The sequence below is a fragment of the Oncorhynchus tshawytscha genome, linkage group LG15, assembly GCF_018296145.1.
Source record: "Oncorhynchus tshawytscha isolate Ot180627B linkage group LG15, Otsh_v2.0, whole genome shotgun sequence".
Lineage (NCBI taxonomy): Eukaryota > Metazoa > Chordata > Actinopteri > Salmoniformes > Salmonidae > Oncorhynchus > Oncorhynchus tshawytscha.
The window spans coordinates 9,188,920-9,214,522 of record NC_056443.1 but is presented as its reverse complement, the minus strand read 5'-3'; the positions used below and the strand labels follow the sequence as shown (position 1 = coordinate 9,214,522).

Below are 25,603 nucleotides of genomic sequence, written 5' to 3'. Positions count from 1 at the left end.
GTCATTATTATAATATATGCCTATCTTATCACATATAAAAGTAAAACTAGGTTGAATAAATTATTTGATCCTTAAATTAACAAGTGCATCATTGGATAGGCTACTCGTCCACTTCAACCCGCAGGTGAACAATTGCAGGTTGCGATTTTGTGGCAAGATAAATAATTTAGATTTATTGAAATGTATTTTTTCCCAAAATGTTGGCATTGTTGTGTTTGGCCTATTATTGAATCAACTCCAATGCAGAAATTATACATGGCCATTGTGCAACATTTCCAACAGTTCCAAATCGCCAGATTATTCTTTACATTCTGCTTTAGCGTTTTACGACTTCTCCCAAGGAATAATGCACTTTTATACACGATAAGTATCCGCAGAAGAGAACAAAACGAGCTAACGTTTCGGTTTAATTTGTGTGTCCTGGATTCTGGAAAGCCTGTGCGCGCGCTTAGTAAATGGAGCACTAAACGGCCTGAATTTGGCAACAGTGTTCCTCGATCACGGGGGGTCAACTATTCCTCTCCTACCCCCCAAAGTGCCAACGACACTGGCATTTATAAAGAAAAGTAGAAGTGCTGCACCTTTGCGCAGCGGCCGCCTTTAGCTGAAAGGTCCCCTCTGAGTGCACAAAGGCAGCTGCTGTAGGAACAGTTCAGTGCGAGAGACGAGCGCTGAGAGGCGTAATAAACAATCTCCGGCTAGCTACAGACAGGGACGCGGACTCGAAGTAGCTCCCCGGCCCAAGCCCGTAGTTTTACTCCGCGAAACCGGATTCCATCGTCAGGTTAAGACTTATACAGGTAAGAACTATTCTTAACACATTTATATTCGCCCTAAATGTCTGATCGAAGACCTGGAACGCGTTATGGAAGCGTAAAAGCCCTCGCCTTGGCTCCCCGAACGTGGTTGTTTTTGCAGAAAATGGCGTCATCCTTCTCTTGTTCTGCCTGTCCATGGAGGGGAGAGGAATTGGTTTCGGCGACTCAAACTCGCCCTTAAATAATATTTCCAGGAACTCAAATACGATGATAGTTACAACTAGATGTATTTATTCATATTTCATTGTTAAAATTAGATTTGTTGGTAAAATCTAGTCGTTATAAAGACGCGCAAAGCCGGAAGGGTCACCGGTCTGTGCGCCAAGCTGCTTCTTGGAAAAGGTGGCACAGAGCCGCAAAGCGCAGGGTTTTACATTCGTAATATCGTCCCCTCGGGAGAGTCTTTACAAAGCCAAATATCTGAGAGTGGTTTAGGGATTTCCCTCAGATGGTGATGGATGTGTTTATGTGAGTGTTGTACGTTCTCGTTGTATTTATTTTGTCTGGGTTAGCCCGTTTTTACGCTGCACTCCCCTGCCATGCTGCAATATGTAGAAGGGGCCTCTCTTTTACGGCTTGAAAGGTGCATTTTGTACTTGGCTTCTGCTTTGATCAAGTTAAGCTGGTCTTTTGTTGCTCAAAATACTGGCGTTTTGAGGCTGACAATATAACCGTGTAAAGGAGATTTTCGGGGATAATGGGGCAATGCAAATCGTGCCATGAGAACGGCAAACTGCCCTGCGCCCTGGCTCCCAGATTGCCAATGAGGACAGACTGAATCAAATGGTCTTTTGGACAATCACGTAGTTAGCACAAAACTGGGGAAGTCCAGTGCTACGCAACGATGTGCTGCTTTGCTCATATCTATGGAAGCCCATTGACACAATGTCAACAGGCCTACTATCTCAAAATTCAGCTAAGTCAAAAAAAATGTTGATACTATCTCAAAATGTTCAGATACTAAGTCGCAATTTTGAGATGGGCCTACATAAATCAACATTTTGAGATACTAAGTTGACATTTTTTAGATAGATCTCTAGGCCTTATAGGATATGTCCCCCCCCCCCCAAAAAAAAAGTTGTATTGTCACATACACTGGATAGGTGCAGTGAAATGTGTTGTTTTACAGGGTCAGCCATAGTAGTACAGCACCCCTGGAGCTCAAGGGCACATCGATTTTTCACCTTGTCGGCTTGGGTATTCAAACCAGCAACCTTTCAGTTACTGGTACAATGCTCTAACCACTAGGCAATGTGCTGCCCCAGAGTGAGGAGCACAGAGTTTCTCCTGATCTGGTAGGCAAACCTAACTAGGTAAAACTCCAGTCCAAGTTGTAGGGTAGGACATAGTAATAAATCAAATATAAAACAGTTTTATATGGGCTATGATGGGACCAGATTTGTTTCTAATCTGGTCATATGTTGTATTTGTTTTTTACTCAGGGCCCTAGGGAGGACGAAACCATTGAAACCCTGTCAAAGTGCAGCAACCTTGTACTTGTTCATATTCATTATATATTTTTAAATAAACTAATGGGAAGTCCTTTACACAGGCAAAGAGACAACAATTGCAATTGGACAATAAAACTAACAGGGCTGAGCTTGCTTTATTCAGGGTTGCATCATGTAAGGCCTTTGCATTTGTAATTGAAGAGTTAATCAAACAGTATGTCATCACTATTGTGTTGATTGATTCATTCCAATCAATCATTTTGAATTAAAAATGTCTAGGTAGCCTAACCAGCCAAAGTTTGAATATAAACCACATTTGTGCTGTAGTGGTGGTTGTTAGCTGTACCCACTGGGCACAGACGTCATTTCAACGTCTATTCCATGTTGATTCCATGTAATTTCACTCGAATTACATGGAAACAACGTTTATTCAACCATTGTGTGCCCAGTGGGTAGGCTACCGTTGATCAGACTGAAGCACCAATGAATTGTGCACGAATTAACAAATCATGAGGCAAATCAGTCTAAACAACAGTAGGCTACTTTGTCCCATGTTTTGAATGTTTTTGGTTCAATATTTTGTATTAAACCAAATCAAAAGTGGTGAGGCAAATACCAGCTGACCATTCCTTTGCTGGTGGCCCTTCTGTGCTGATCTCTGCAAAGTGGATAGATGAAAATCGCCACACAATGCTACAAATGAAGAAACAGTCCCATATAAACTCAGCAAAAAAAGAAACGTCCCCTTTTCAGGACCCTGTCTTTCAAAGCTAATTTGTAAAAATCCAAATAACTTCACAGATCTTCATTGTAAAGGGTTTTAACACTGTTTCCCATGCTTGTTCAATGAACCATAAACAATTAATGAACATGCACCTGTGGAACTGTCGTTAAGACACTAACAACTTACAGACGGTAGGCAATTAAAGTCACAGTTATGAAAACTTAGGACACTAAAGAGGCCTTTCTACTGACCCTGAAAAACACCAAAAGAAAGATGCCCAGGGTCGCTAATCATCTGCGTGAACGTGCCTGAGGCATGAGGGCTGCAGATGTGGCCAGGGCAATAAATTGTAATGTCCGTACTGTGAGAAGCCTAAGACAGCGCTACAGGGAGACAGGATGGACAGCTGATTGTCCTCGCAGTGGCAGACCATGTGTAACAACACCTGCACAGGATCGGTACATCCGAACATCACACCTGCAGGACAGGTACAGGATGGCAACAACAACTGCCGAGTTACACCAGGAACGAACAATCCCTCCATCAGTGCTCAGACTGTCCGCAATAGGCTGAGAGAGGCTGGACTGAGGGCCTGCAGGTCCTCACCAGACATCACCGGCAACAATGTCGCCTATGGGCACAAACCCACCGTCGCTGGACCAAACAGGACTAGCAAAAAGTGCTCTTCGCTGACGAGTTGTGGTTTTGTCTCACCAGGGGTGATGGTCAGATTTGCGTTTATCGTCGGAAGGAATGAGCATTACACCGAGGCCTGTACTCTGGAGCGGGATCGATTTGGAGGTGGAGGGTCCGTCATGGTCTGGGGCAGTGTGTCACAGCATCATCGGACTGAGCTTGTTGTCATTGCAGGCAATCTCAACGCTGGCGTTACAGGGAAGACATCCTCCTCCCTCATGTGGTACCCTTCCTGGAGGCTCATCCTGACATGACCCTCCAGCATGACAATGCTACCAGCCATACTGCTCGTTCTGTGCATGATTTCCTGCAAGACAGGAATGTCAGTGTTCTTCCATGGCCAACGAAGAGCCCGGATCTCAATCCCATTGAGCACGTCTGGGACCTGTTGGATCAGAGGGGGAGGGCTAGGGCCATTCCCCTCAGAAATGCCCGGGAACTTGCAGGTGCCTTGGTGGAAGAGTGGGGTATCATCTCACAACAAGAACTGGCAAATCTGGTGCAGTCCATGAGGAGATGCACTGCAGTTCTTAATGCAGCTGGTGGCCACACCAGATAATGACTGTTACTTTTGATTTGGCCCTCCCCCCCTTTGTTCAGGGACACATTATTCAATTTCAGTTAGTCACATGTCTGTGGAACTTGTTCAGTTTATGTCTCAGTTGTTGAATCTTGTTATGTTCATACAAATATTTACACATGTTAACTTTGCTGGAAATAAACGCAGTTGACAGTGAGAGGACGTTTCTTTATGATCTACTATATCAACATGTTGATGTAGGTAGGTCTATCTTTACATGTTTAGGTAGTAGACGTTTAAAAAAAATGTTGGCTTGAATAGTTTTCCATATGTATCGACAGCTGCTGAAACCACCTGTGTTTCGCCACAATATTTTTGGGCGAACCTTTTGTAAATACTTGGGGACTTGGAGAAAAGAGCACACAATACAGTATTCATGCAGCCCTTTATCCGGGCGCCCGTATGGTCTATGTATGAATGCAGTCCCAAGTTCCACTCGCTGGCTGCCCTGCCCTCCTCTATCGTCAGCTGCATGCGTCCTAGCAGAACGTAGCCAAGTGCTGGCTACCATTGATCCATGTTTAGCGAAGTCACTATAAGTAGCTGTGTCATTTCGCGTATTGTGTTGATTGGGCCATCACATTCAAAACGTAACCATTTCCACACTGGCTACTGCACCCGTTCTCTCTCGTTGCACAATTTATTAAGTTGGGCTGGCGAGTTATGCAACGAATCCTAACATAATATGCTGGCTAGTGGCTACTGGCATCGCCACATCTCCCTGCACGGAGGGGAATGTTATAGTTTTAAATGCGGGGTGAATAGTCATCCAGCCACATTGAATTAGATCTGTCAAATTTGCAAATCACCAGTGGCATTTGCGTCACAGCCCGCGGCCCTCGCACGCCCATGGGATATGGAGTTGCTAATGGAGACTGCTACCCGTTGAAATATAACTGTACACCCAAACGCTAACAATCAATGCGCACTCGCTAGTGGAGACGAGTTGGAGATGTTATGGAACAGTGTAGGCATCGTATTATGGTATTTTCTTTCACGGATTCGCAACATCTCTTCCTCATTGCGTGGAATGCGTAAGGGGATGGTGGCTGGCGGGCTCACATGGACTTTTGCTAATCAGTGAGAGCAGTTCACTTCGTCCTTCATGTTTGACAAGACACATTGTGGCCATTGTGGAGTCTCTGGTGTCGATATCTCGCGACTTCTCAAAATATGGATATATTTTTTCCACTGTATGGTAAACGTACATTTTGTTCGACCGTAAAGCTCTTACGAATAGCGCACACAATAAATACTCGATAATGAATCATAAAAATAAAGCATCCTTTCAGATTAAAGCGGGGGAAACGCTGAACCATTTCTGGTTTCATCCCGAGTGGGGTGTATTACCCAACTGAACGTTTGGTTTTGTTATTGCGCCCCGTTGGGCACTGCGCATGTTAGTTACACTTGTCTAGGGTCATTTTCTGCTTTCAAACAAGAAGTAGTATTTCATTTTTTTTTTCTCATTGACAAATGAAAATCATCTGAATGCATTTTAATTTGACAGTGTTTAGCTTGTGGAGATGAGGGATATATTTTGGTTATGTTGGGTTATGATTGGAAAGTATAGGCCTAAACAGTGCCCACTTTAGAAACTGATTTCTAGCCCATTTTAAGAAGACTAGCCTATGGCAAAAGAAAGCATGCCTATATAATGCTATTGTTATGTATATTTTTGGTCTAATTCTTCTTCAGATGAATTAAAATGACCAGGAGAGGGTTGCATAACTGAATGTAAAACATACAAGCCCAGCCTATTGTTATTGTTAGACAGGATTTAGATTGATAAAGTTGACAATCCCTCACTATAAGGGCAGACTTGCATTATGGTGAGCTGGTGGTCTGTCTAGTCTAGTGGGTGTGTTTATGGGGGCAGCAGCCCGTCTCCATTTGAGGTTATGGTGTGCTGGTGGTCTGTCTAGTCTAGAGGGTGTGTTTATGGGGGCAGCAGCCAGTCTCCATGTGAGGTTATGGTGTGCTGGTGGTCTGTCTAGTCTAGAGGGTGTGTTTATGGGGGCAGCAGCCAGTCTCCATGTGAGGTTATGGTGTGCTGGTGGTCTGTCTAGTCTAGAGGGTGTGTTTATGGGGGCAGCAGCCAGTCTCCATGTGAGGTTATGGTGTGCTGGTGGTCTGTCTAGTCTAGAGGGTGTGTTTATGGGGGCAGCAGCCAGTCTCCATGTGAGGTTATGGTGTGCTGGTGGTCTGTCTAGTCTAGTGGGTGTGTTTATGGGGGCAGCAGCCAGTCTCCATGTGAGGTTATGGTGTTCTGGTGGTCTGTCTAGTCTAGTGGGTGTGTTTATGGGGGCAGCAGCCAGTCTCCATGTGAGGTTATGGTGTCTCACACGGGTTACAACGTGAACAGAAGCATCCCGTCTTTATTCCAGCACTTATAAACTCATCCCTTTACACACAGAAATAATTGCTGTGAACTTTTCCGTCATTTCTTCATTCAATTATGTTCACTTCCTACTGCCTAGCAGGAGTCTTGTGCAGGTGTGGGTTCAGTACTTTGACAGCAGTGTACATTTTTAGTAAGCAACGTTAAAGGGGCAATCTGCAGTTCAAATAATGACAAATCAATGACCCCCGCCACTGATTTGGTAAATAGCTTAGGGATGGGGGTGGAGAAATGTAACCACTCTTAAAATCACAAACAGAGCTATGGGTGCAAGGATTGACCATCCACGAGGACATCATTTTAAAAAGTTTTAAACATGTTTTGAGGCAATACAGTGTTTGTCTACAAATCATTGTTTACTAGCAAAGGAGTAAAACAAGCTTATATTTTGGGTTCTGATGGGGTAAGACAATTTGGCTAACTTATGCGGCATTTATGAGTTCTATTCTTCAAGAATCAATGGGACGGTTGTATGTCATGAATTTAAAAGTTTAAAAAACAAATAAAAATTGACGTAGCAATCACAGATTTACCCTTTAAATGACTCTCTTGTGAGTTTGTTCCGGTAGCAGTGTATGTCTCCACAGGCCCACTGATAAATACTCATATTACCTGAGTGGGAACAACTACTTCTGTCTCTGTCTCCATGGAAACACTTGAACTGTGTTACCAAGTCTTCATCATCAGGTCCCCTCTCTGATGATAGTTGCACGTTTTCTGATTGAGCCTCACAACATGCACTCAGAGAGCATTACCACTGAACTCTTCATTGGACGTGCTCTTTTATTTCTCCCCACTCTGAAACGGCGATGACCACCTTCCTCCCTATTGAACTAGGCTAGGTTTGGAAGAATAGAAATCTGAAAACGAGTTTTGATCTTGTCTGTGCAAATTGAGGACAGGTACAGCGACTTCACCAAAACATCTGCAAAATGCCTTACAGTAACCTAAAGTGAGTCAGCAAAGCACTAGCACAGTGACCAGGGAAAACTACCTGGAAGGAAGAAACTTTGAGAGGAACCAGACTCACGACAGGGGGGTTTGACTCTTCAGGCTGTAGTGCTAGAATAAAATAGTTACTGTGGCATCTTCTTTGATGACTTCCAAAGCATGGACTTTGTCACCATCTGGTGACCAATACGTGGTACAGTCAGAGACGGTACCGTAAATCAACTTCACAGTGCATTGAACTTACAGTATAATGTGTGGGTGGGTATATGGGTTGGGCAGTCTCTGATAGAGGCACACACATACTCTTTTCTTTGAATAATGAACTCAGAAAAAAAAAGAAACGTCCTCTCACTGTCGACTGCGTTTATTTTCAGCAAACTTAACGTGTGTAAATATTTGTATGAACATAACAAGATACAACATCTGAGACATAAACTGAACAAGTTCCACAGGCATGTAACAGAAATGGAAAATGTGTCCCTGAACAAAGGGGGGGGGGGGTCAAAATCAAAAGTAACAGTCAGTATCTGCTAATGGACTGCACCAGATTTACCAGTTCTTGCTGTGAGATGTTACCCCACTCTTCCACCAAGGAACCTGCAAGTTCCTGTCATTTCTGAGGGGAATGGCCCACATGAGGGTGGAGGATGTCTTCCCTGTAACGCACAGTGTTGAGATTGCCTGCAATGACAACAAGCTCAGTTCGATGATGCTGTGACACCGCCCCAGACCATGACGGCCCCTCCACCCCCAAATCGATCCTGCTCCAGAGTACAGGCCTCTGTGTAACGCTCACTTCTTTGACGATAAACGTGAATCCGACCATCACCCTTGGTCAGACAAAACCGCGACTCGTCAGTGAAGAGCACTTTTTGCCAGTCTTGTTTTGTCCAGTGACGGTGGGTTTGTCTGGTGAGAGACCTGCCTTACAACAGGCCTACAAGCCCTCAGTCCAGCCTCTCTCAGCCTATTATAGACAGTATGAGCACTGATGGAGGGATTGTGCGTTCCTGGTGTAACTCTGGCAGTTGTTGTTGCCATCCTGTCCCTGTCCCGCAGGTGTGATGTTCGGATGTACCGATCCTGTGCAGGTGTTGTTACACGTGGTCTGCCACTGCAAGGACGATCAGCTGTCCACCCTGTCTCCCCGTAGCGCTGTCTTAGACGTCTCACAGTACGGACATTGCAATTTATTGCCCTGGTCACATCTGCAGTCGTCATGCCAAAGGCACGTTCAGGCACATGAGCAGGGACCCTGGGCATCTTTTCTTTTGGTGTTTTTCAGAGTCCGTAGAAAGGCCTCTTTAGTGTCCTAGGTTTCCATAACTGTGACCTTAATTGCCTACCGTCTGTAACCTGTTAGTGTCTTAACGACAGTTCCAAAGGTGCATGTTCATTAATTGTTTATGGTTCATTGAACAAGTATGGGAAACAGTGTTTAAACCCTTTACAATTAAGATTTTTATGATTTATCCTTGAAAGACAGGGTCCTGAATAGGGGACGTTTCTTTTTTTGCTGAGTTTACATGAAGACTTGGAAGTGTGCTGACAGTCAGGCAGGTGTCTCTTCAGGCATGTCTCTCCTCAGACAGTGTCTTCAGGAAGTATTCCACACCCCCCTTTACTTTTTCCTTCACTTTGTTGTTACGAAGTGGGATTAACATGGATTTAATTGTCATTTGTTTTGGTCAACGGTCTACACAAAATACTCATGTCAAAGTGGTCGAAAAATTCAAACATTTATTAAAAATGAATACAAAAATGAAACACTAATATAACATTAATAGATAAGTATTCAACCCCGAGTCAATATATGTTATAAACAGTCTTTTGGGGTCTCTAAGAGCTTTGCACAGCTGAATTGTATAGTATTTTCCCATTTGACTACTTTTTAAAATTATTCAAGCTCTATCAAGTTAGTTGTTGATCATTGCTAGACCCCCATTGTCAAGTCTTGCCATAGATTTTCAAGTTGATGTAACGATATTCGTAGGTGGAAGAAGGTGAAGAGGACCAAGGTGCAGCGTGGTACGTGTTCATGGTAAATTGAATAAAGAAACTGAACACTAAAACAACAAAGCGGAACAAACAAAACAGTTCTGCCTGGTGCAGACACACAAAGACAGAAAACAACTACCCACAACTCAAGGGTGAAACCAGGCTGCCTAAGTATGGTTCTCAATCAGAGACAACGATTGACAGCTGCCTCTGATTGGAGACCATACCAGGCCAAACACATAGAAATACAAACATAGAATGCCCACCCCAACTCACGCCCTGACCAACCTAAAATAGAGACATAAAAAAAGGAACTAAGGTCAGGACGTGACAGTTGATTTGAATTGAAAACTGTAACTAAGCCACTCGTGAGCATCTTGGTAAGCAACTCTGGTGTAGATTTGGCCTGTTTTAGATGATTGCCCTTCTGAAAGGTTCATTCGTCTCCCTGTGTCTGGTGGAAAGCAGACCGAAGCAGATTTTCCTCTAGGATTTTTCCCGTGCCTAGCTGTATTCCGTTTCTTTTTAACCTAGTCTTTGCCAATGACAAGCATACCATAACATGATGCAGCCACCACCATGCTTGAAAATATGAAGAGTGGTACTCAGTGATGTGGTGTGTTGGATTTCCCCCAAACATAACGCTTAACAATAAGTTAATTTCATTGCCACATTTTTTGCAGTATTACTTTAGTGCCTTGATGCAAATATGATACAGGTTTTGGAATATTTGTATTCTGTACAGGCTTCCTTGTTTTCACTCTGTCATTTAGGTTGGTATTGTGGAGTAACTACAATGTTGTTCATCCATCCTCAGTTCTCTCAAATCACAACCATTAAACTGTTTTAAAATCACCATCAGCCTCATGGTGAAATCCTCTCAGGCAACTGAGTTAGGAAGGATGCCTTTATCTTTGTAGTGACTGGGTGTATTTATACAGTGCCTTGCAAAAGTATTCACCCCCCCTTGGTATTTTTGCTATTTTGTTGCATTACAACCTGTAATTTAAATATATTTTTATTTAGATTTCATGTAATGGACATACACAAAATATTCAAAATTGGTGAAGTGAAAAAAAAAAACTTGTTTTAAAACATTCAAAACTGAAAAATGGTGTGTGCATATGTATTTGCCCCCTTTGCTATGAAGCCCCTAAATAAGATCTGGTGCACCCAATTACCTCCAGAAGTCACATAATTAGTTTGATTTCACACAGGTGGACTTTTTTAAGTGTCACATGATCTCAGTATATATACACCTGTTCTGAAAGGCCCCAGAGTCTGCAACACCACGAAGCAAGGGGCACCACCAAGCAAGCGGCACCACCAAGCAAGCGGCACCATGAAGACCAAGGAGCTCTTCAAACAGGCCAGGAACAAAGTTGTGGAGAAGTACAGATCAGGGTTGAGTTATAAAAAAATATCACAAACTTTGAACATCCCACAGAGCACCATTAAATCCTTATAAAAGATGGAAAGATTATGGCACCAGAACAAACCTGCCAAGAGAGGGCCGCCCACAAAAACTCACAGACCAGGCAAAGAGGGCATTAATCAGAGAGGTAACAAAGAGACCAAAGATAACCCTGAAGGGGAGCTGCAAAGCTCCACAGCGGAGATTGAAGTATCTGTCCATAGGACCACTTTTAGCCGTACACTCCACAGAGCTGGGCTTTACAGAAGAGCAGCCAGAAAAAAAGCCACGTTTGGTGTTTGCTAAAAGGCATGTGGGAGACTCCCCAAACATATGGAAGAACGTACTCTGGTCAGATTGAGCTTTTTGGCCATCTAGGAAAACGCTATGTCTGGCGCAAACCCAACACCTCGCATCATCCTGAGAAAACCATCCCCACAGTGAAACATGGTGATGGCAGCATCATGCTTTGGGATGTATTTCATCGGCAGGGACTGGGAAACTGGTCAGAATTGAAGGAATGATGGATGGTGCTAAACACAGGGAAATTCTTGAGGGGAAACCTATTTCAGTCTTCCAGAGATTTGAGACTGGGACGAAGGTTCACCTTCCAGCAGGACAATGACCCTAAGCATACTGCTAAAGCAACACTTGAGTGGTTTAAGGAGAAACATTGAAATGTATTGGATTGGCCTAGTCAAAGCCCAGACCTCAATCCAATTGAGAATCTGTGGTATGGCTTAAAGATTGCTGTACACCAGCGGAACCCATCCAACTTGAAGGAGCTGGAGCAGGTTTGCCTTGAAGAATGGGCAAAAATCCCAGTGGCTAGATGTGCCAAGCGTATAGAGACATATCCCAAGAGACTTGCAGCTGTTATTGCTGCAAATGTGACTCTACAAAGTATTGACTTTGGGGGATGAATAGTTATGCACGCTCAAGTTTAGAGTTTTTTTGTCTTATTTCTTGTCTGTTTCACAAGAAAAAATATTTTGCATCTTCAAAGTGGTAGGCATGTTGTTTAAATCAAATGATACAACCCCCCAAATCTATTTTAATTCCAGGTTGTAAGGCAACAAAATAGGAAAAATGCCAAGGGGGGGTGAATACTTTCGCAAGCCACTGTATACCATTCAAAGCCTAATTGAATAATTTCACTATATTCAGCATCTGTTTATTTTGACACATCTAGCAATCGGTGCCCTTCTTTGCGAGGCATTGGAAAACCTCCGTGGTCTTTGTGGTTAAATCTGTGCTTGAAATTCAATGCTCCATCGAGGGACCGTACAATTATCTGTAAAGGATGAGTTAGTCATTTAAAAATCATGTTAACCACTATTATTGAACACAGAATGAGTCCATGCAACTTATTATGTGACTTGTTGAGCACATTTTGACTTCTGAACATATTTAGACTTGCCATGACAAAGGGGTTGAATACTTATTGACTCAAGACATTTCAGCTTTTCAATTTTTAATGAATTTGTAAACATTTCTAAAAACAAAATTCCACTTTGACATTATGGGGTATTGTGTGTGTGTGTGTGTGTGTGTGTGTGTGTATCAGTGACACAATTTCAATTGTCTCAATTCAAAATTCAGGCTGTAACACAACAAAAGGGGAGCCAATACTTTCTGAAGGCACTGTACATACAGAAAGCCAATCTCTCACTGGACCATCAAGAGACTGATTGGTACAGTAAAACCCCACTTCTTATTTCCTCTGAGGTCGTCAGAGACCATCCTCATTAGTTTGGTCAGGTGTATGTCTGTGGTTAGGGTAGGAGGAGCCATGGCTCAGGCATTTCCCCCCCCCCCCTCTCCGAGGGAGGGAGGGAGGGAGAGAGAGAGAAGAGTCCCTTATCTCCGACAGCCTAGTGTGAGAGCGAGAGAGAAAGTGTCTTAGCTGGGTGTGCTGGGAAGCATCTCCATCACCCTGGAGAGAGAAACCGAGAGACAGACAGGCGAGAGTCTTACCCCGCCAGTAGTGTAACCACCACCCACCCTTATCAGACCCAGCCAAACAATGCCACACCACCCACCCTTATCAGACCCAGCCAAACAATGCCACACGACACAGCAGGTGTCTAGATCAGCAACAGCACCGCTGATCAAATAGTGCTTGGCATAATGAGTCATTAGATATCTTTTACTCAGACCAATTATGCAGCTATAGAAGCAGTTCCGTAGTGCCATATACAGTATTTCTGTGGCTCTCCTATATAAGTATGGTTCTCCAATAACACTTGCTGGTGTTACATAGGCTAGTCATAGAGTGTCTGTAGATGTACAGGTAACCGCCAAAATAAAGGAAACACCAACATAAAGTGTCTTATTAGGGCGTTGGGCCGCCAGAACAGCTTTAATACGCATTGGCATAGATTCTATAAATGTCTGGATCTTTATTGCAGGGATGCGATGCCGGTGTTACACATATACTTTGTATCCCTCATTTACTTAAGTGTTTCCTTTATTTTGGCAGTTACGTGTGCCTCTTTTCCCAACTCCGCACCCCATACCCTCTCAGTCTCAGTGTTTCCCTGACCATCGTATAGCCCAGGGGTGTCTGTGGGGTTTAAAAGGTAAACCTCACCATTCTCTGTCTGTCTGTCTGTCTGTCTGTCTGTCTGTCTGTCTGTCTGTCTGTCTGTCTGTCTGTCTGTCTGTCTGTCAGAGTTCCAGCAGGATGGAGGTTGAGATGGAGGAGATCCCCCAGGACGAGCCCCAACCTGAGCCTGAGAGCCATGTTACCAGAGACCAGTGCTGCCAGACAGACGAGCCACAGCCCAGCAGCCCTAACCCAATGACTGACCTTAACCCTGGCCCCGACGCAGCCCCCAGGACACCAGGTAAGACTGCCCGCTTGTCTACACCAACCCATCCTTAGTTTGATTGAAGTCCTTAAAACATACTGCGGATCACTAGTGAAAGGCGCTATATAGAAAAAAAAAATATATTCATTCCTTGTTGGTCAGTCTGTCCTGCCTGAGGAGAGGAGAGTGGCATGACAGAGGAGAGGAGAGTGGCTGAGGAGAGGTATCTGCAGAAAGAATGAGGTGTCAGCTATGACATGACACCGTGACTTTGAAGAAATCTCTTTTGGTTAGTGAACTACAGTAAATGAAGTGGATTTGTACTACACATAATTATGCATAACAATTTTGTTCTCTTCATGGTGATGTATCCTAGTTACACAAAGGTATAAACTTTTCATAGTTGGGCACACTGGATATTATTAAATGTATGCAGTTCTGTTCTTGTCTAATGATGTTCTGTATTATGTCATTCTGTATTATGTTTCATGTTTTGTGTTGGACTCCAGGAAGAGTAGCTGCTGCTTTTGCAACAGCTAATGAGGATCCTAATAAAATAACAAATAACAAATTATTTTAATGAGCTCCGCCCCAAACAAGATCAAATTAGGTTGGACCGGACCAAATATGAAACAATAGACATCTATCTTTCACAAGTTTGGACATCAAAGTACAACACAGTAGAGTACAGTAAACTTCAGTACAGTAGAGTATAGTACAGTACAATAGAGTTCAGTACAGTATTATTGTGCTCAACTCTAGTGTGGTCTACTGTGTACTGTACTGAATTCTAATCTACTGTACAGGACTGTGCTCTCCTAACTTGTGAAACATGGGCCGAATTGGGCCGAATCAAGGCCGGTCGGGACCGGACCAAAAATCAATGGACGTTGAAATTAAAGCCAGTCCGGAACGTATCAAACAACGACGTCTGTGCACACTGAAATCAAGCCCAGGGCGAACTGACCAAATGTCAACTACTTTTCAATGTCTTTGGACATCCGGATGCTGGTTACAGTAAACGGACAGAAAGGGGCTCGTGGGTAGGTGTCTCGGAGAGATTACAGTAAATGGACAGAAAGGGGCTCGTGGGTAGGTGTCTCGTAAATGGACAGAAAGGGGCTCGTGGGTAGGTGTCTCGGAGATTACAGTAAATGGACAGAAAGGGGCTCGTGGGTAGGTGTCTCGGAGAGATTACAGTAAATGGACAGAAAGGGGCTCGTGGGTAGGTGTCTCGGAGAGATTACAGTAAATGGACAGAAAGGGGCTCGTGGGTAGGTGTCTCGGAGAGATTACAGTAAATGGACAGAAAGGGGCTCGTGGGTAGGTGTCTCGGAGAGATTACAGTAAATGGACAGAAAGGGGCTCGTGGGTAGGTGTCTCGGAGAGATTACAGTAAATGGACAGAAAGGGGCTCGTGGGTAGGTGTCTCGGAGAGATTACAGTAAATGGACAGAAAGGGGCTCGTGGGTAGGGGTCTCGGAGAGATTACAGTAAATGGACAGAAAGGGGCTCGTGGGTAGGGTCTCGGAGAGATTACAGTAAATGGACAGAAAGGGGCTCATGGGTAGGGTCTCGGAGAGATTACAGTAAATGGACAGAAAGGGGCTCGTGGGTAGGGGTCTCGGAGAGATTACAGTAAATGGACAGAAAGGGGCTCGTGGGTGGGGTCTCGGAGAGATTACAGTAAATGGACAGAAAGGGGCTCGTGGGTAGGTGTCTCGGAGAGATTACAGTAAATGGACAGAAAGGGGCTCGTGGGTAGGTGTCTCGGAGAGATTACAGTAAATGGACAGAAAGGGGCTCGTGGGTCTCGGAGGTGTAAATGGACAGAAAGGGGCTCGGGGTAGGGGTCTCGGAGATTACAGTAAATGGACAGAAAGGGGCTCGTGGGTAGGTGTCTCGGAGAGATTACAGTAAATGGACAGAAAGGGGCTCGTGGGTAGGTGTCTCAGAGATTACAGTAAATGGACAGAAAGGGGCTCGTGGGTAGGTGTCTCGGAGAGATTACATTAATGAGAGAGAGACCAGAATGTTTTCACACTTGCTTGACCACCAGACGACAGAAAGAGAAAGAAAACCAGTATGCCAGTGGAAGGGAGGACCGTAGCAGGTGACCCAACTGTAGTTTGCGACTTCGATGATTTCCCATTGTAGCCAATTAAATTGCAGTAATTCCGTACCAGATTTTTCATAAATTATGTAAACAGTTTTAATCACTTAATAATTCAGAATCAAAATAGATAACAGTAAAAACACTAGAACTAATTGATAGGTCTACCTTTACTTGTTACTTCCGTGAGCTTTCATCATCCTCCCTCATGAGGGAGAGAAATGTGAAAATATCTTAAAAGATATGTGGCGTTTTGGTAACAGAATGTCAAGGTACAAGGCAATGTTTCTTAAACACACAAGGCAAAACTAAATATAAGTGTTGGACTTCGACGTTGTTGCGTTTTGATGTATTTCTAATAGACTTGGACTCTACCAGACTTTTTCTGGTGGATGTTTTCTTGGACTCCCCCCTTTTCCATCTGTTTGATCATAAATCAAAGCCTTTCTTATTCATAATGTTTAGGAGAGAAAATGGTTGGGGGGGGGGATGACGTAGGCCTTGATATCTCAAAAAGATTCTCTCAAGCTTTTATTTGACACCCAATTTGACATGCTCCTATGGACTTCACATGTTGTTGCTCATGGCTCCTTTTACGTGGAAATGCCCTGAAGCAATATGGCTGACGCCTGTCCAGATCTTTCACGCCAGTGCAGAGGAAGAGGAAAAGAAGACATGCTGGAGTAGTGAAATGCAGCCGGAGACAGAGGGAAACCTCAGTCAAGGGGCCCAATCCCAAATGGCCCCCTGTGGAGATCTGAGAGGATTTGACAGGTGTAAGCAATATGGTAATATCTCCCACCTTGCCCACTGATAGGCTAGTTGGACATTTTACCATTTTGCTTAGGGGTCCGTTTTGGATTTGACCATACTCTCTAAATATAGGCCCCAATAACTGGAGGGAAGATGTGAAATATCTGTTTAATCAGCTTTGTCTATTGCATAAAACTGTCCCACACACATTTCCTGTTTGTCCGGCTCTAGCAGGGTGGAAGGGGTGAACTGGGGTGTATTCATTACGGAAACCGTAAAGAACCAAACGGATGCATACAGAGCAAACGGAACGAAACGAGGAGGGACCTGCCTGAATTATTTCAATAGAAACTCTCGTTTGGAGCAAACGGTTTCTGTTGCGAAACATTTTGCAACAGAAAGGGCCTAATGATTACTCTCCTGTGTTTGGTGCTGGCTGTGTCGGCGCGCTTGATTGGTCACCATCTGACCACAGGCTGTAGGGGGGGTCGGATTAAACCAGCACACCCTGAGGGGCGGGGGAGGGGCCTACACGCACACACACTGTGACTCTTATTGACTCACACGTTGCTCACACCACAGTCATTGTATAGGGGCTGCCACCACTTCTATTCCTATATGCCCAGGCTCTGGCAGCAAACCCATTCCAGTCACTTCCTATAGGAAATAGCCACTCTCTCCACACACACACACACACACACTCCATGGCTGAGGGCAGAGTTGAAGTGTTGTATTGAAGTGTGTGACCTCTGCAGGGTACTGCGTGGAGCCAGGTGACCCTCCTCTGTTGCAGCTGCAGCTCCAGACCTCCAAGTCTGGCATCCAGCAGATCATAGAGGTCTTCCGTTCAGGTAACATCTAGTCTTGCTACTCAAACAGCACGGAGGTCTTTTTAATTAGGAATCACGACGTAGTCATACATTTTGTTGTGAAACACGATTTCAAGTGCAACACTTAGCTTCGACTGTTTCAATGTTTGCCGGTCTGAATAGAAGTGACGATCGCTCCTCCACCAAACCAAATCTATTTAATTACACCTATCATATTCCTTCCGATCTGCAAACAACAAAGGGTTATAGGCTCTAGGAGTTGATAATCGATCAGTCCTATTTGTCCTGTCTGTATCAGCCAGTGATCACTAACACTGCCCCCTGGTGTTGTCTATGTGTAGGTACTGCCCAGCTGAAGCACATGCTGCTGAATGAGGTGGACACCATCTTTGAGTGTAAGACATGTCGCAGCTTGTTCCGGGGCCTGCCCAACCTCATCACCCACAAAGAGTACTACTGCCTCATCAGACTGCCCAAGCCCGACGGTGCGTGGCTCTCTCAGGCTCGCTTGTTCTCTCTGTCTGTCGCTCTCCCTCTTTGTCGATGTTTGTCTCTCTCTCTGCCCACTTAATGCCTATCCTTGTCTCTTTTTTTCTGTCCCCCACTTCACTCACTCACTCACTCACTCACTCACTCACTCACGGTCTTCGTTGGTCTACACTCACTCTCCATGTCTCTGTCTCTCCATGTCTCTGTCTCTCCATGTCTCTGTCTCTCTGTCTCTCCATGTCTCTGTCTCTCTGTCTCTCCATGTCTCTGTCTCTCTCTGTCCTTCCATGTCTCTGTCTCACCACGTCTCTGTCTCTCCATGTCTCTGCTCTCTCTCCCCTCTCGCTCTCTCTCTCTCTACTCTAACTGAATTCTCTTTCATGCTCCAGCCTCTGTCTTTGATCCAGCCTAATTAGCCACTACTCTTCCGTTCTCTATGACTTCTGTCTATATCTGTCAATATCTAGAAAGGCAAGTCATCTAGGAAATCCTCTGTTCTCTCATCTGTGTATTGAACTAGGGATCATAAGACCATGTCTGTGAAACCACAAAGATACGTTCAATTGCTATTTAATGATATGGTTGAAACACTGTGATATGATATGATATGATGTTGCCACACTGTGCTCATTACATGTCTTATTTGGAAACCGAAACAAAATAGTGTTTTTGTTTCTCCCTTTGGCAATTTTGAAAACGTTCCTTCTCCCGGGAATGTTCCTTCTTAGTGTTGTTTACGTCTCTAGGCTCAATACGCGTCACATTTGGGAGCAGGATGTTGGTGTCTGATTTGAAAGGCGGTCCTTTTCTAACGCCTCTCTCTTCCTCGTCCCTGACCCCTTAGATCCAGCGGGCGATGGTGACAAGCAGAGCGGGGCCATGAAGGACCTCCTGGAGGCCATCTACCCCAGGAAGGACCGGCCGGACTACGTGATGCGCCTGGAGCCAATCCAGACCTCCAATAACGCTGTGTTCCAGTTCCTGTCCTCAGAGGAGGAGCTGGCCCACTTCCCCCGGGCTCCACACACCCCTGGAGGGACCCACACACACAGCCCTGAGCCCTGGGGGGAGCAGGGAGGGACGCCGGAGAATGGACAGACAGGAGAGGGGGAGGAGAGGAGGAGGAGTGACCAGGAGGAGGAGGAGGGAGGAGAGGAGGTGGCGCAGCCCGAGGAGGAGGGGTCTACGAGCGGGGTGGGTACATACAGGAGAAAGCGCGCAAGCAGACACACGCTGGCACACACCCACTAACGCTCGCTATAATACTCTCTCACTCTGCCTCTCTCTCTCCTTAGGTGGAGGACGTTACCATCTCGTGCTGCCTGTGTGGTAAGGACTTCAACTCTCGCCGCAGCATCCGCCGCCACTGTCGCAAGATGCACCAGACCAAGCTGGAGGAGCTCCGGAAGTTCACCGAGACGCGCACCGTTCCCATCAGCCTCCTCTCCATGGTCAAAGGTCGGTCTCGCCCCTTGCACACGCCCAGCGGCAAGTCCTGCCCCGTCTGCTTCAAGTCCTTCGCCACCAAGGCTAACGTGCGGCGCCATTTTGACGAGGTGCACCGCGGCCTGCGTCGGGACACCATCACGCCGGACATAGCCACGCGCCCCGGCCAGCCGCTGTCTCTGGAGGCCACGCCGCCCCGCAAGAGCGCCAGCTCCTCCCCCGCGAGAGGTCACACCCCGAAGAGCGGAGGAGCCTCGGGGGCTACCACCCCTCAGCTTCCCAAAGCCTCCACCGCGGTGCCCCCTGCCCCTTCTCTCCTGGCATCGGCCCTGTACAACCTGGCCTCCTGCCGCTGTCTGCTCTGCAAGAGGAAGTACAGCTCCCAGGTCATGTTAAAGAGACACATGCGCATTGTCCACAAGATCTACAATCTCAAGAACGTTAGCTCCGTCTCCACGACCGCAACCACATCCACGGTGACCAACAACAGCAAAACAGTCACCAACACTGACAGCACCCCTAGCAACAGCACCCCTAGCAACAGCTTGAGCATGAAGGAGGAGGCGGTTGAATCCTGGGACGACCCTGACTCCAGCCCCGCCTCGTCGCCTGGCGACACGGACCGGAAGGACACGGACAGGAAGGGCGTCACCGTGGCAACCAAGTCAGGTCAAAAGATCAAAGAGGAAGAGGGTGAGAGCAGCCCCAAGACATCAACTCGTTCTACTTCCATCAACAGCACCGGTGGTACTAGTAGTGGCAGTGGGACTCTTGGGAGACCCCCTCAGAAGCTCTCGGTGGGGTTCGACTTCAAGCAGCTGTTCTGCAAGCTGTGCAAACGTCAGTTCAGCTCGCGCCAGAACCTCACCAAGCACATCGAGCTGCACACGGACGGCACGGACATCTTCATCAAGTTCTACCGCTGCCCGCTCTGCCGCTACGAGTCCCGCCGCAAGCGCGACGTCCTGCGCCACGTGACGGTGGTGCACAAGAAGTCGACGGGCTACCTGGCCAAGATCGTGCCCAAGCTGGAGTCGCGTGCGGTCAAGCGGCCGGCTGAGGTGGTCCTCAACTCTGCCCCCAATGCCAACAACAACAAGAGAGGAGGACCAACAGTCAAGGAGGAGGTGAACGGGTGCCACTCGGCCCCCTCTCCCCCTACGCCCCCAGTCACACGCAAACAGGAGCTCCTCAACTCCTCCTCCTACCCAGTCACACGCAAACAGGACCTCCTCTCCTCCTCCACTCCGGTCACTCGCAACCAGGAGAGACAGGAGAGGCAGCAGGAGGCCCAAACCGGGTCACCTGTCTCCCGTAAGAATGACAAACAACACCCTGACACCTCTGCCCCGACGCCGCCCCACACACGTCGCCATGACGCCCACCAGGAGAGCAGCAGCAGTAGCACAGAGGTGCGTGTCACCAAGAACTTCTCGCTCCACTCGTGTGACGTGTGCGGCCGGGCCTTTGCCAAGAAACTCTACCTGGAGTCCCATAAGAGGAGCCACCGGAACGCCACGCCACCGGTCAGCACGCCGCCCAGCGGCGCCAGGGCTAAGGGGGTCAGCACTCGGTCCAAGGCAATGCTCTGGTGAGCCTCACTACACATATGGTTGTCTTTGGTTGATATATTGTAGTAAGAAAGGGAGAGAGAGAGGAAGTGACACGTGAAATGGGGTGTTATGAGAGGGAGAGGGAGGGGGGTGACTGAGAGATTGAGCCAGGAGAGTAGGGTTGGGTGATATCACGATAGTATCGTCTATTGGCGATGATTGACAGCCTATTTGACCTTGGTTTAGCCTATTTGAACTTGACTGGGCAGCACACAGCAGGGCGGCACACGAGTGACATTGCGGGTAATATCCTATTCCTGCTATAGCCTAGTTCAATATGTTCTAGAGTGGAGAATTCTACCAAAGCAGCGCAAAATGTCCAGTCAGAAAATGGTGTTTATTTCTCTCTGCCTCTGTCAGATGTATGGACCTTATGACCTAAACCTATTCATTTTATACATACACTGATTGTACAAAACATATAGAACACCTTCTTAATATTGAGTTCCTCATTTTTACCTCAGAACAGACTCAATTCGTCAGGGCATGGACTCCACAACGTGTCGAGTGCGATCCACAGGGATGCTGGCCCATGTCGACTCCAATGCTTCCCACAGTTGTGTCAAGTTGGCTGGTTGTCCTTTGGGTGGTGGACCATTCTTGATACACACGGGAAACTGCTGAGTGTGAAAAACCCAGCACGGTTGCAGTTCTTGACACAAACCGAGGTGCCTGGCACATACTACCATATCCTGTTCAAAGGCACTTAAATATTTAGTCTTGCCCATTCACCCTCTGAATGGCACACGTACACAATCCATGTCTCGAGGCTTAAACATCTACACTGATTGAAGTCGCCTGGCCAGTCTGTCATGGAAAGAGCTGGTGTTCTTAACGTGCTGTACACATTATATAACGGCTAATCCTTATCGGTCTCTCTTTTCTATTTCTGGGGGCTGTTTTCCCTTCTCTCTCCATTTCCATAGGCTACGAATATTACTTTTAGCTTGGCTACGCTTTCATCTCCTAAAGTTGTTTGAATAGCCTACAAATGTACGTAGCCGGGGTAATAATCAGGGAGAACATATATCAATAGCCGATGGAAAAATTGAATGACAAGTTGAGACAAGTTTAAGCTTATTAATAAAGACATTATCCCGTGTGATGCAGAGAAATCCCTCGACGCGAAAACCAAGTGGCCAATTCTCCTACTAGTTAAAGTCATGAACCGTAGCCAATATTCTAATAGCCTAAGAAGGTTAGCTAAAGGTTAATTAAAGTTGCCGCTTTCAAAAAGAACAAGAATGAAAGTGGGAGTCTATAGGCAAAGGCTATTCTCAATCACAGTATTATGAGCGATTGAACCAACAATATTAAGCGAGGAGGACGTGGCAATTAAAGCGAAAGACGATACCATCGTATATCACAATGTTATATCAGATTAGATGTCCTCAAACTTCATTCTCTGTCCGCTCACTCTGGCTAATAAAATATGGATCCTGTAGCCAGGCCCGGAAATAAGGCTGAATCCCCTCCTCCTCCAGGTTTACTCCTCTCCCTGGGCTCTGTGTGGTCTGTCTGTCTCCGCTCAGGACTAACCTCTTTAGCTGTGATTAAACTAACCCCACCACTGTGTTGTCTGTGTGTGTGTGTAGCTCTATGCAGTGTTCGTCACTGTGGGGTGTCAAGAGACCACAGAGAGGGGAAGAGCATTCTCTTTTAACACACACACACATCATTGAAACCCTTTGGTCTCAGTCTGCTACGACACACACACACACACACACACACACACAGGCTGATTCAGGTGTCGCTTCTCCAGAGAGTCTAACTTGTTTTCTCCCCTGGACGACTGTAGGTTTCAATGAAAGGGAGCGAGTGCAGACAACTGATTAAAGTGTCTGTGTGTGTGAGAGTGTCCAGACAGACAGTTGATTAGTGTGTGTGTGTGTGTTTTGTCATCCAGGTCCAGACAGACACCTGATTAAAGTGTTAGGGTGTTTATGTCTGGGAGGAGGCTGGTCCTTGGGGTAGTGATGTTCCAGCAGAGCAGAGGAGAGAGAACAGGAACGGTGTTTAAACTGCCTCTAATTGACTGCCGGGCGCCTTCTAACAGCTGCTGTTGTCTCTCTCTCTCTCTCAGATCCCCAGTCTCGTCCCACTCCCGGTTCTTGGGAGCCTCCATCCCGAGAGGAGAGACTTAACGGATGAAGGAGCGCCGCTAACGATGATGAAGAAAGGAACTGGACTGGAAAACTGAAAAAGAGAGAGAGAGAGGAAGGGGTGAAAGAAGGGGAGACTTCACATCTACGGGACCAAAAGTATTGTTGGAATTCGACACTAGAAGGAGGGATGGGAGCCAACGTGATGCCAGAGGTGTGGAGCCAGTGGTCACTAAATCTTTGGAGGCACTGATGCTATCACACTGCTGTGTGTAGGTTACAATCACTGTATGTACATGTGTGTGTATATATATATACATATATATATATATATACATACACACACACACACACAGACACACACCTGGACCTGGTCTTGACCTGAGCCTGTATAAACCTTAGGGGTCGGGAGAGAAGAGGGCAGGGTTGGGAGCGCTCTTAGCACACCATAGATATCCCATATCTGACCGGTAGAGGGTGCTCCAGTTCTGCTTTATAGGATCAGACTTTAAGGTAGGGCTCTCCAACCCTGTTCCTGGAGAGCTACCCTCCTGTCGGTTTTCACTCCAACCCCAGTGGTCTCTTACCTGATTCATCTTATCAACTAGGTAATTATTAGAATCAGGTGTGCTAGATTAGGGTTGGAGGGAACCTACAGGACGGTAGCTCTCCAGGAACAGGGTTGGAGAGACCTCCCCTGTGTAGGTTGTGAAGTTGACCCAGACAGAGCCAGCGGTTAGTGGTTTATTTCCTCAGATCATAGTAGGCTCATAGTAAGCCATCCATCCACTGGGAAGGACTCCATATTAACTCAGTTTATCCAGATAGGCTTGAGTTTTTCTGGCATTGCAAGAGATATGGTTTGTGTGATTAACTGACAGAGAAAGACATGTAGGTAGCTGACCAGCGATACCCTGGCACATTGAATAGATGGTGACCCATTGATTGGTGAAACGGTTTTCTTGTGTTGAAGGAGAGGAGGACCAAAATGCAGCGTGGCTATTTAGATTCATGTTTAATGAATAAGAACACGAACAGTACAAAAACAATAAACATAACGAGAAAACCTAAACAGCCTATACTGGTGCAAACTAACACAGAGACAGGAACAATCACCCACAAACACACAGTGAAACCCAGGCTACCTAAGTATGATTCTCAATCAGACAACTAATGACACCTGCCTCTGATTGAGAACCATACTAGGCCGAAACATAGAAATACCCAAATCATAGAAAAACAAACAGACTGCCCACCCCAACTCACGCCCTGACCATACTAAATAATGACAAAACAAAGGAAATAAAGGTCAAAACGTGACAATTGGTTGGTTGATGAGTAACTATAGCTGTGTTTTAAACAGGCAACCCAATTCTGATATTTTTTTCTCCAGTAATTGGACTTTTGACCAATCAGATCAGCTCTGAAAAAGCTTTGATAGGTAATTCTCATGAAACTGTAAAAAAAATAATTATAATACATTTTCCCCAAAATTTCCTCTTGAATCACTGAGATTAGGATCTGTACTTATCTATTTCATAATTATTCTACTTTTTTTGATCAGATATTATACATTTGACCAACCTTTTCACAAAAAGTCCAAAAAAGTTAGAAACAAATCTATATTTCTAATATTTGTTAATATTCCTCCTCTAATGACAAGGCCTGAGTTAAACATAACAGTGACATTTTTTATGCAGTTATTATAAAATTAAATCCGACTTCCCAATTTGAGCTCTTTAGCTGATTCGGTAATAAGACAAGTCCTCAGACACTGTATTTGTATGTAATGGATATTATAGTGTAATGTAAACTTCAACTAGTATACCATTTTTCTGATTTATGGACACATGTATGATTTATGTACAGCAACATATTTTGTTAGGTTTTCTGAAGAAACGTTTCGTAATGACCTGAGAATTTAATCCGGACGCATTTCGCTAATGAGAATTTGGGGTGAAAATGTACAAAATTCTGGCGAAAATGTTACATTTATTTAAAATAGGACACTTAGTCCTTTTGCAGATGCATCATGGTTTTGTAAGTCAATTTGCTACAGACTTTTTTTTTTTTTTAAAGATAAGTTTGGTCAAAAGACCAATTAGTGAGGGGAGACACAAATCTGAAATTGGCTGCCTGTATAAGCGTAGCCATGGCGACAGACCAAATGTACCATGTCTTGTTCAGTCAGAAAGCAATGGCACAATAGAAACAGACCAAATTGTATTTTTCTAACGGAAAAGCTTGTTAAACCAGGTCTCGGACTGATGTACATATTAACTATCATATGGATGGTATAAACGATAGATATATTGGCAGATGTATAGGTGATGTATAGTTTTTGTATCTCCCTGAAAAGTAGAGATATTGTATGTTGGTTACATACAGTGGGGCAAAAAAGTATTTAGTCA

The 25,603-nt window shown here is 45.5% G+C and overlaps 1 protein-coding gene across 1 annotated transcript; it reads left to right on the top strand.

Moving 5' to 3' along the window:
* Positions 1-479: 479 nt before the first annotated feature.
* Positions 480-24,270, top strand: LOC112215039 (zinc finger protein 800). The gene is made up of 7 exons (XM_042298072.1): positions 480-800; positions 13,708-13,882; positions 17,468-17,563; positions 17,884-18,027; positions 18,876-19,225; positions 19,327-21,068; positions 23,174-24,270. Coding segments are annotated over exons 2-7 (2,496 nt in total). The 5' UTR covers positions 480-800; positions 13,708-13,719; the 3' UTR covers positions 23,175-24,270.
* The last annotated feature ends 1,333 nt before the right edge of the window (positions 24,271-25,603 follow it).